The following is a 12,302-nucleotide window of genomic DNA, read 5'->3' as shown; positions in this document are numbered from 1 at the left end:
CACAATGTATATGTGTATTAAATCATCATGTTGTACACCTTTAAAAAATCACATTGTACAACCTAAACATATACAGTTTTTATTTGCCAATCACACCTCAATAAAGCTGGAGGGGGAAAAAAGGCAACAATGACTAAGTAAGAAAAAAAGAAAGAAAAGCTGATGAGCATCTATCTCCTGTCATAAATCAGGGGAAGGAAAAACATAGCCACAGTCTCCTCTCTTGTCTTCTCTCCTAGGGGAGAAGATTTGTGTCTTTTGAGAATCCTCTGCTCCTGATTTTCCTTCTGCACTGCCCAAAAAGGCACTCACTGGATGCTAAAGCTGATGGAGGGGAGGGCATCAGCCATTCACATCTTAGTACGAAATAGTGTTCAGTGCTCTGTCTCGACAGCAAGCTTGATGAAAAAGGAGCTTAGAGAAGAGACAGGAGGGTTCGAATCCTTGGGGAGTGTGTGGGATGCTGCAAAGCCAGAGGGCAGGGTCAGGACACTGTGTAAGGCATGCGGGAGGTGGGGAAGGATGGGGAGATCTGGGAGGAAAGTGGGAAAGGGCTGAGGGGGAGAGGTGAGGACGAGCACAGAAGGGGAGGTAGGAAGGGATGGACGGAGGTCCAGGAGCCCAGGAACGAGGGAACCTGGAGAAGGCTGTGTGAGCTCTGACCCGAGGCTGTAGCATCGGGCAGGAACTACGGCGTCAGGCAGGCCCTGGTTAACCCCACAGGCTTGCTGAGTCTCATTTCATCCTAGAGGAAACGGCTGAATTATTCCTACTGCTTGGCGTTCCTGCCTTGATTTTGCTTCTGGAAAGCTGCCCAGGGCCTGAAAGGTCTTTGTCCAAAAGTCTCTCTCAAGTCTCTAGGCTGGGGCCGTGAGGATCCCAGCCAGAACCCTGCCCTCCACACCCCTGGTTTCCAGGACAGCCCTGCCAGGGGTCCTGCGTCACCCAGCCTGTGCCTCTTCTCCTTCCACCTCACCTGCTTCTGTGATCTGAGCAGAGAAGGGACAGGAGAGGGTGAGAGCTATAAGCTAATACAAGCCCTCCCGAGCACCTTTATGTCCTGGTGCTGGGACAGTGGCTCATCCTCCCCATCTTGTCTTAGACCTCTGCCACCCTGCAAGGCGGTATTACTTGTTTTGCAACTTGCCTGAAGACACACAGCTAGTTGGGGGACCAGCTGAGACCCAGGTCTGGGGTTCCTGCCTTCAGATACAAACTGGGGACCTTGATTTGCAGCCGCAGCTCTGCTCAGTTTCCCCCTGGCAACCTAAGGTCATCCTTGACCTTCCATTTGGGAGCATAGGGATTTCACCTCTCTGCCCCAAAGCACTTGGGCTGGTTTCAGCCTCTGGCGGGAGACTGGAGCCCAGATCCACCACTCCCACTCTGTCTCCCAGTACCAAGGGGCTTATACAACGAGGCAGGATTCCCTGAGACACACTGGTGACACACACACAAGTCCTAGAGGGGCTTCGGGTTAGAGCTACAGCCTCAGCCTGCGGGAGGGAGTAGGGGAAGTAGGTCAGAGGAGCCGTGTAGATGAGGCGGCAGACTCGTCCCTGAAAGATTCAGCAGCACAGCAGAAAATTCCCCGTCTGCTCACTCCAGCCCACAGCCCCGAAAGCCCTTGGGAGACGAGTTCCTGAAGCAACATCGGGGAATTTAGTCTCCAAGACTGCCATGATGGTTGGCTGCAAAGCTGCCTTTGGCGTGGACTGCAGTAGACTGTCAGTCATTGCTGGGCTGTGCCCTGGACTTGTCCTGACTTGACTGGGCACCACATCCCTGGGACTGACTCAGAACACAGAGGCCCAGGTTCTCTAAAGAGGACTGGGTCCGGCCTCTGATGCTTACCAAGTCCCCCAGGGGATTCTGATAAGACCAGAGTTGGAGAGCCGCTGACATGGAGCCTTCTCCATGGACCTGCAGTGTCAGCCTCAACTGGGAGCTGTTATAAATGCAGAATCCCAGGTCCACCTCACTCCACTGAATCAGTTTAAGAAGATGCACACACTCCGTACACACATAAAAGCTTGAGGAGCCTGGATGAGGGAAGGCTTAGAGGATTACTGATTACTGATTTCTAGCTTGCCAAGCACACCCTATCGCATTTGATCCCCATGACAATCTGGAAGGTGGGTATCATCTTCCCCATTTTACTGAAGATGACATTGAGGCTTAGAGAGGTGAGTGACATTTCTGAAGCCCCGGGTTCACAGGTCGGAGAGCAGGGCTGGGAGGCTCAGAGCTTTCCAACCTTGTATCCCATTCCCATTTCTGCTCTGTTGTCCTCACACCAGGACGTGAATGGTGATGTCTTTAGATATGAAACCATCAAATACCTTGGACTTAACTCACCGCAGCAGGACACAGACCAGAAATTTACACAGCTGTTCATTCACCAGGATTGAAACAAAAGAAGGCTTTCTAGTCAACCCTAAAATCCAACTCACCAGGACCAGGACCAAATTCCCAGAGCCTCAAAGTTCCCACTGAAACAGTCTCTAGAAAGCGTTCGTAACAGGCTTACCGTGTTCATCCAGCAGTATGTTGTCTGGCTTGATGTCTCTGTAAGAGAAAACAAAGAAGCTGAAAATGTGATTTCTGGAGCCTACGGAGGAGCACGTGACAAACATGACAACTGGGGATAAATGCCTGACAACACCTAGAGTGCTTGTCTCCTCCCCGGCATGAGGGCTCAGACAGGGAGCAGAAGAATGATTGTTATGATAGTGGAGCCCCGTGTTCTTGCTTCCTTCCCTTTTCTTTTCCTGGAACTGCAAGTGGATTATTGTGTGAATATTTTTCTCCTCAATATTCTTAATGATTTTTTGCCTCTTGAGGCCCAGGAATGACTGCTCACTGAGCACAGGGTCTCTACTGGTGAGTACAGACACTTACCCTTCCTGATGGAATTTAGCCCTCCCACCTTGCTAGGTACTAAACCTCCCAGGTGTAATGGTCTCTGCTCTATAGACCTGGGAACTGAGGCTCTGGGAGGTTCAGTAACTTGTCCTCGTCATCCTCGTCCACAGCCTCTGCCAGTTTTTGTACAATCTCAGAAGATTTGACATTTATTATAAAGAAGTGAATGGGGCTTGAATTTCTAAAATCTGTGATTTTTACATGGAGCTCTGGAAAGTGTATGCACGTTCATGATGACTAAATCAGGGTTGAAGATGTCAATTCAGTTTCTTAAAAGATCACACCCAGCAATCAGCTGGTTTTTGTATAGTCTGTGAGCTAAGAAGGGCTTTTATACTTTTAAAAGATTGTAAAAAACAAAACAAGACACACACACACACATGCACAAAGCAAAAATGAAAAGAAATGTACAACACAGACTGATGTGACCCTCAAAGCCTAAAATATTTATTATCTGGTCCTTCAGAAGTTTGCTGATCCCTTTTGCACACAGCGGGCCATGTGCAGCGAAATCTCGGCTGGGGAGTTTCTGGAAAATTCTGCTCTATGTCATCATTATAGCAAAGGGCTCCCAACTCCAAGCTGTGCATTTCAAAGGCAGGGGTTTTGCCTTCTTCACTTCTGCACCCCTAGCATGGCGTCTGTCACCAGCAGACACAGTCAAAGAAAAACCAGGACAGTAGTTAAAGCAGTAAAGACAGATTTTATTCAGTTGCAATCACCAAAGGGGAAAAGACACCTCAGCATAGAACTGGGCCCAATTCTGAACACAAGGGGATTTGTAGCCGAGGAGCAGGTGGGGATCGGCGGATGGAAAGTTACTAAGAGGAGACATCAGAGGTGAGAGGGGTTCAGGATTCCTGCTGATGGCAGGCCAGGGGGATCAAACCACCCGGGGGATGAGCAACCTGATCAGAAGATGATCAGGTCGGGAGGATGGGGGATTCTGGCTAAACCAACTTAGCAGGTCCTTGCTAAGACCGGACGATGCAGAGACAACGCAGAAGTACAAAAGACAAGGTTGGGTTTCAGAAGAACTCATCAGAAGACCCTGAGTGGAGTTTTAGGGGGAAAAGAACCTTTGTCAACACACAGGAAACACGGAAGAATGAATGTGAGAGAAACACAGCCTTGGAGAAACTCAGTGGACAGCTTCAGCTCTGATTTACCCATCATTAACATGCATACACTTTCCAAAGCTTTGTATTAAAGCCATGGGTTTTAGAAATGCAAGCCCCACTCACTCATTTAGAGTAAATGTCAAATCTTTTGAGACTAATGACAGCTTTCTTCAAAATAAAAAGCAATTGCCCCTGAGTTTATCAAATAGCAATTCTACCTGAAAACACACCATGGTTATTTGTAACAATATGAGGTAATGCCTACGGCTTTGGGGGAGAAAGATACACTCATACCATAGCTTTAAATTTTCATTTGCATTGTGACTTGTGAATACTGATGAGCATTAAGCCAATGGAACCCCAGCTGCCAAGTTCACAGCCACAGGTCCCTGGTGAACAGAGATTGGTCGTTAGGGCAGTCCCCAGGGGGAGGATGAACTAGAGAGCTCACACAGTTAAAACAAAAGATGGAAGACCTGGAGTCAAGTATTTGTGGCTCAAATCAGCAAACACTTGGCCCCTGTCTAGGGCCTCTCCCAGGAGGGTTTCTCCAGAAAAGGTGAGAGAAGGGAAAATAAATACTTGTCAAGAATGAAAACACAGCAGCAAATATTCAAGAGCATTTCTTTCCTGTTGCGGAGCACAGGCTCCGGGCGCGCAGGCTCAGCGGCCATGGCTCACAGGCCCAGCCACTCCGCGGCATGTGGGATCCTCCCGGACCGGGGCACGAACCCGCGTCCCCTGCATCAGCAGGTGGACTCTCAACCACTGCGCCACCAGGGAAGCCCAAGAGCATCCTTTCTTTAAGGTGTCACTAGAACTGCGATGACCTTGTTTGGGGTGTGCGGATTTCAGAGGAGCTGGCCGTGGACCAAGACCATGAGCCCCAAAGGCCTGCAAGGTCCTTGGCCTGAGCTGCCGCCTCCGCTGATGCTGAAATTGCCCTGTTTTGGGGTTTTCTGCCCACCCCGCTCCTTTTCTGCCGCCTTCATCCCTCACTCCCTCCTCTGACTTCTCCCTTTTCCTTCCAGGGCATTCCCGGGATAGCCCTCAAATGCTTCCTCCTGGCAGGTCTGGGCAGAGAGCTGGGGACACAGTCCCTTCCCTCTGGAAGCTCAGAATCAGTGGGAGAGGGAGACACGCAGGTGGGGTGGCACAGAAGCCACGGTGCAGGGAGTCTGCTCTGGAGCCTGGGGGAGATGGAACTGGGGCAGCTGGAGAGGGAACGGCCGGCCAGGGAATCACACGGACCAGTGGGGACCAGGGTGTCATAGCCAAGAAAAGATGGGGCAGTGGTGGCCGACCTAAGGAGAGGTGACCTTGTGTAGTAGGGTGAAGAGTGTCCCCCCAGAATTCACGTCTACTTAGGACCCCAGAAAGTGATATTATTTTGAAACAGGGCCTTTGCAGGTTCAAGGAAAGATGAAATCATCCTGGGTTTGGGGGGTCCTAATGCCTGCCGTCTTAGAAAAGAGATGGAGGTTTGGACACAGACACAAAGCAGAGAAGAGGCCATGTCAAGACAGGGGCAGAGACCACAAGGCAAGGAGAACCAGGACCCCCCAGAAGCTGCAAGAGGAAGGAAAGGATTCTCCCCCGGAGCCTCTGGAGAAGGCTGACCCCACTGGCACCTTAATTCCAGTCCTGGCCAGAACCGTGAGGTCACAAATTTGCGTTTTTTTTAAGCCACCAATTCTGTGATAATTTGCTGTAGCAGCGCACAGGAGGCTACACATCTGGCAGAGCAGAAAGAGAGCTAATGAAGGAAGTGGGTACATGTCAAGTGGCAGCCGGCTTCCCCCACTGACCTCGGTGTGACCTTGGATAGACCCACCATCCATCAGAGCCCACATTCTGAAAGGCCTCCGTTCATGGTCTCTCATATCATGAGGACCAAACAGGGGCACAGATATCAGTGGCTTGGTAAACTAGACCCCATGGCTCCAAGGAAAGAGGGTGTCCTGCCCAGGCAAATCCTGCTTGGGAGCAGACTGTCTGACACCCCGGTGCCTCTCCTGCTATCGGGGTGACCTCCTTGTGCCTCGGCTTCCTTTGTGGTGTGGACTAAATGTCTGACACATGCCTCTGTGTCAGCTCTTAGCACGGAGGGGAGTCAATGGTCCTCAAGCATCTTGGGGGCGTCCTTTCCATGGTCACTGGGGCTGCAACAGTGAACAAGGCAGATCCAGCAAATGGAACTCGCTTCTAGGAGGCTGACAGGGGTGAATAAGTGACACGACCCCAAGTTGAGACAAGTGCTCTGAAGAGAACAAATCAGGGTCTAGAAAAGAGACCTGCTTTTGGTAGGTGGCCAGGGAAGGACTTTCAGAAGACGTGACATCAGGTTGACATGTGAATGACAAGAAACAGTCAGTTAGATGCAACCTGGGAGCAAGCTCTCATCTTGCAGGTGAGTCCACGGAAAGCTGGGAGGGTGAATGGTTTAACCTGTGACATCTGTCCAGCCTAGGGAACAGGACAAAGGTGGTGGGGTCATTCCCATGATTACAGGCTATCAGACTGAGTCTTGGAGGCCTGGAGCGGGAGTGGCCACATGGCAGGGACCTGCGGGCACCTCTAGGAGCTGAGCGCCAGCAAGGAAACAGGGGGACTTCATTCCTGTAGCCACAAGGGACTGAATTCTGCCAACAACCAGGAGAGCCTGGGAAAGATCCAGAAAGATACAGAAAGGAGTGCAGCCCAGTGGACACCGGGGTCGAAGCTTTGTGACACCCTGAGCAGAAGAGCCAGCTAAGCTGTGGCCAGACTCCTGACCTGTGGAAACTCTGAGGAAATACATAGATACAAGTTTGTGTTTGTTTTAAGCTGCTCATTTAGTGGAAATCTGTTCCGCAGCGACAGAAAACTGTTATGATAGCTGTATGGTCTTGGGTAACGTACTCTGAGCCACACTCTCCTCATCTGGAAAATGGGAATGACGGTCCCTATTGACAGTTGCTGGGCGTATACACGGAGGTGCTATCACACAAGGCTTAGCAGGGCTCCCAGTGCGTGAGAAGTGCTGAAATAAATAACGATGAGGGTCCTATCTCTGCTCTTTAAAAGGAGCTAGGGAGCCCTCAGGGGTGGATTCTTGAACTTTTAGCAAAGTGAATTAGATCTCTTTCAGAGGAGACTCACCAGGCAGACTCCTGCAAAGCCTCACGTAGGAGACGGGAGGCTGATTCATTCGGGATTTAATAAGAATAACATTTTATGGGCAAAGCATCTTATCAGAGCCTCTAGGTTAGTGGGTTCCAGGACCATTTCCTCCGGTTCCACTTTTCACATTGATCATATCTCAGCCCAAGCACGTCATCCTGCTGAAAATGGGCCTGTGTGTTCAGAAAGGGCATTAGAAGCATTGCGAGGATGGGCAAGTCTGCGACAATGTTTTCCGAGGACAGGCCCATAATTTCAGAGCTGGGCAAAATGATACTTTGATAGAAAGTGTGCATGCGAGGCTATAAAACCTGGTTCTGCTTTTGAATTATCCCCTAACCCCCAAATAAAACAAAGCATAAAATGTCAGTTGGGCTATTTAAAAAAAAAAAAAAAAAGGGAGGGGGCTTCCCTGGTGGCGCAGTGGTTGAGAGTCCGCCCGCCAATGCAGGGGACATGGGTTTGTGCCCCGGTCCGGGAGGATCCCACATGCCGCGGAGCTGCTGGGCCCGTGAGCCATGGCCGCTGAGCCTGTGCGTCCGGAGCCTGTGCTCCGCAGCGGGAGAGGCCACAACAGTGAGAGGCCCGCGTACCGCAAAAAAAAAAAAAAAAAAAAAAAAAAAAAAAAACCTGGTGGGAAAAGAGTCGCATCTGTGAAATGAAATTCTGTGGGTATTTTACCCCTAGAGAAAGAAGATGCTGTTGACATCACAGAAGTGATGCAGGAGGAGGTGGACACACAGCGGTCCCATTCCAGTCCCGACTTTGCTGGCCCTGAGGTCCTGGCACAATGCCCAGGGCGAGCCTCAGTTTCCTCAGCTGTAAACTGGAAAACAACACATACTCCACGCACTTACGGTGAGGATTTGTTTGTTTTAGTCGTTCTTTTTGCCCATTGTTAAAGCACCTAAACCTACATCCTATCTAGTACAGCAGCTTATCTTTATCGTGTTCTGAAATGCAAATTCGATAGTTTCAGTCTTGTCATCCAGAAACTTCTGTAGTTCCTCACTGCTGTCCAAGGAGTTACATGTAAGGCATTACAGGCAGGACTGGGGACAGGAGGAAGGATGGCCAGCTCTGAGGCTGGAGAAGACGGGTCGTGCCGGAGTGGTGGGTTAGAGGTTGATGGGTAGAGGGAGATGGGTTTAAACAGGTGGGTTGAGACCACTTATGAGGGGCTTTATTTGATTATGGAGCCAACTTCAGGTTGTTAGACTTAGGAGGCAATACCTGGGATTTTCCTCCAGGCTGGCTGGGTACTAGATGATTCTGTTTGATGTAGGTGGGGTTTTATGAGAGCAGCCAGCCAAGGGCCAGGCCTGTAGGATGCACACCTGTTGTTAGTAACAGAAGGAGCAAAGACATTTCACTCTTGGGGATGAGCTACCAGAACGGGCACTGGGGAGGGAGGCTGGATGCAGTGACAGAGCCAGGGTTGAATGGGTGGGATTCACCTTGGCCGTGGACCTCTGTGGCCAGCTGGTACCCATCCAGCAGCAAGCCGATGGGGGGCAGGAGGCTGATGAACTTGGTTCTCACGTTTTGGAATCTCTCACCATATTGGTGTGGACTGTCCGTCCAGAAACTGGGTACTGATTCTGAAACCGCATATTGTTGCTACTGGTTAGGTTTCACTCCTTTCTCCTGTCTCTCTCCTGCCTCCTGTGGAGGGCAGGGACCATGTACGGCCCCCAGCCCCCAACACGCTGCCTCCACATTGTCAGAAGTCCTGATGCGACTCACAGCTGCACTTCCTGGAGAGCCTCCTGTGAGCTGGGCATCACGTGGGCAGGTCACATGGGTTTCACAAGGAGTGTGGCTTCTCGGATCAGGGGCTGTGGCATCACCTTCTGTGTCACCCCGCTCAATTCTGACACAACTCTAGAGGCAGGTATCACTCACTACTCCTATTTTATTGATGAAGAAAGAAGTATATACAGAGGGTCAAAGGTCACATGTCAGCAGACAAGACCCATTCTCAACTTGCCTCTAGATCAATGTTCTCTACCTGGGGGAAATACTCAAGAAAAAAATGAATCTCGTAATTCCAGGAGCATGGCTATAATACCTATGATATTGGTCAGCAAAATTATGTTACTTGGATTTCAGGATATGTTTCTTTATTACAACACCCACATACAAGGTTGTATTTCTTTTTTAATATGACCCGAAGGGCTTTACAAAACATACATCCGTCCCTTCTTACACAAATTCCCTTAATTGCCCTCTGGTACCCACAGTGCTGGTGGCCGGTGTCTGGGATTCCATATTCTAACATAATCTCAAAAATAGGAAGTGAATGCTGAGATGTGGCTGTCAACTTTGAAAACCATCAAGGGCATCAAAGCAAACTAGCAACCACTACTACTGTACTTGTACAAAAAGAGGGAAAGAGGGGCCCGGAAGAGTCATGAGGACACAATTTCAGAATAAGGCACAGCTGTCACAGGCCTCACGCCCATTCCTGGAAAAGTGTTTCTTATTTTTAAAAATTTATTGTATTGAAGTATAGTTGATTCACAATGTTGTGTTAATTTCTGCTGTACATACAGACAGGGATGACCATGTGAGGACACAGGGAGAAGGTGGTGGTCTACAAGAAGAGAGGCCTCAGAAGAAACCCTGTTAACACACTGACTTTGAACTTCCTGCCCCCAGAATTATAAGCAAATAAACTTCTGTTGTTTAAGCTACCGAGTCTGTGGTGCTTTGTATGCAGCCCAGGAAAACTAACACAGGTAGGTAATATTATTATCCTCATCTTACTGGACAACAAGACTGCAGCTGAGAGCAGTTAAACATTTTCTCCAGGTCACAGAGTTCATGGTAGAGCCTGGATGTACCAGTCAGAGACCCAGGTCTTGATTTAAAGGTATGGAAACAATTTTTTAAATGTACACACAGGCTGGTGAGTCAGTTCTTTCTTACATCTGGCCTAAACCTCTTCCTGCAACTCAAATCACTTTCCTCTCCCTTTATCCTTCGGGAGAGAAAGTGCATCTTGTCAAGCCATGCTCGGGGTTTGTTGGGTTTTCTTTCATCCTGCAAAGAACAAGCATCGGCATGGTTGACATTGATTCATTACATTCAAATGGCTATGCCACTCCACGGGGCCTGGGTGTAAATTGCATTCAGCTAATTGGCAAGTATACCTCATGGAGAATTCAAGAGTTTCAGGATTTACAAACAGGTTCAGGGATGCACTGGGCTCAATTAATTCCTTCATGGATGGGTGAGGCCAACAACACGCTGCCCTAGACACCATGAGGGCGTCGCCTTCCCAGACAGGTCAGGAAGGGTCCGTGAAGCCCACGCAGACCCACCTAGCCCAGATTTATTTCTTTCTAGTTGCTCTAGGAACACTAAATTACAAAGGTCTGTCCATGAGTCAGTCTGTGAACTCCTCAAGTTAAGTGCCACTGCACAGCATATGGAAAACAATAAAAGTGTGTAAGAAGGATAGGGTGCTTGCCCACGCCCTGCAGGGACCGCAGGACAGCCTGCGATGATGGATAAAGCTTTAAAGCCCTTCACACATGAACTCTACGCCTGCCTGGGTCTCAGTTTTCCTCATCTGTAAAACGGGGATGAAATGAAATAATGAATGTAAAGGACCTAGCTCAGTTCCTAGCATAGAGTAGGTGCTCCAAAAATGGTGACCCTTTCCCCCACTTTGACCCACCCCTACTTAGCAGGGAGTTTAGAGGGAACAGTATGGGGCAGAAACCGACCCTGAAAATGATTATGACCATCCTTCACACGTACACAGTTGTACAGTTCACAAAACCCCTTCCCACACTGTAATTCGTTTAACCCACATGAATGCTCTGCAGAACAAGCATTATCTTCTTTTCATGGACAAGGAAGCTGAAGCCTAGAGAGGTGAAGTGACTTCCCATGGTCAGAGTTAAAAGTGGCAGCAGAGGGATTTGAACCGAGCTCTCCTGATGCCCAATGCTCTTTCCATTTCCTGGGTGGGGCAGACACCCAGTCCTCGTGTCCGTGCGCACGCTGTTCCCTGGCCTGGGGCTCTCCAATCGCCTCCTGGTCAGCCCCTTGCATCTGGTTGCCCTTGCTCAGCCGCCACTGCTTCTGAGAAGCTCTCCTTGAAGTCCTGGATGGTCCCGGTCCCTGTCCTGCATTTTCTTGTTCCCTGAACTTCGCGGGCTGTGACCACAAGCCAGTGTGTATGTGATTATCTGAATGATGTTTTTCTTTCCCAATAGGCTCTGAGTTCCATCAAAGCAGGGCCCACCTCTAGATCAGCAACCTGGCACGGTGCTGAGCACAGATCGGGCTTTTGACAACTATTGATTAAGTTTCTACATCTATAAACTTGTCCCAAGGCACTGGGTAAATGTCGGCCAGAACCCTAACGTCTGAGTCCAAAGGTCCCGAGGGAGAACCAGGCCAATTAGTGTCAGGTCCTGGCAGGGCGTGGTCCAGGGAGGGGATCCCCCCAACTCTCCCGGCTTCCCCAGAGACCACGGCTTAGCTCGCGCTTTATTTCACTCAATTCCGGCAGCTTGCAAACTGCCACAGTCATTCGGTCCTGCATTTCCCTCTTGGATTCAGTAATCGGGTGGGTTCCACGTGGCGGAGCCTAAGAAGCGCTGTGACTCTTCAGGAGCTCCGTGGTCCCTCCCACAGCTCCCAGTTCTTTGCTTTTCCATTAAGATGCTCAGACATAGGCCTCATGTTCTTGATCCTACTTTCCGAGGAAAACACTGGAAAGAGACTCCATGTCAAGGTCTTCTTCTATTCATGTGATTCCTACTGGAATCTAAGAGCACTGGGCAGGAGGACGCCTGACCACCCTCAGGAATAACCTGTCATGTTCCAGACCAACAGACTGACGTTCAGGAGAGGTGAGTCACTTCCTTGGGTCAATCGGTAAGTTAGCCTCAGGGCTGGGGTCTGAATTTTGCTTTCCTGACTATTGTAACCTTCTTAACTGCCTGGATCTTCCTGAGTCAGTGAGAAAGGTATTGAATAGCTAAAAAGGAGCTAGGAAATAATTTTGTTTCTCCCTCCCTTTTTACAGACGAGGCAAATGAGTCTCGGAAAGGTTCAATGACTTGCGCTAACTTA

At 49.6% G+C, this 12,302-nt stretch overlaps 1 protein-coding gene across 2 annotated transcripts in view; it reads right to left on the bottom strand.

The window, feature by feature from the left end:
• Window positions 1-12,302, bottom strand: part of STK32B (serine/threonine kinase 32B) — a 344,771-nt gene that overhangs the window by 69,273 nt on the left and 263,196 nt on the right. For both annotated transcript variants that reach the window (XM_060147361.1, XM_060147362.1), the window contains exon 5: window positions 2,531-2,568. In XM_060147361.1, the coding sequence (XP_060003344.1) occupies window positions 2,531-2,568 (38 nt within the window). The remainder of the gene's footprint in view (window positions 1-2,530; window positions 2,569-12,302) is intronic.

The sequence above is a fragment of the Lagenorhynchus albirostris genome, chromosome 4 (genome assembly GCF_949774975.1).
Source record: "Lagenorhynchus albirostris chromosome 4, mLagAlb1.1, whole genome shotgun sequence".
NCBI lineage: Eukaryota > Metazoa > Chordata > Mammalia > Artiodactyla > Delphinidae > Lagenorhynchus > Lagenorhynchus albirostris.
This window is presented reverse-complemented; position numbering and strand designations above follow the sequence as displayed.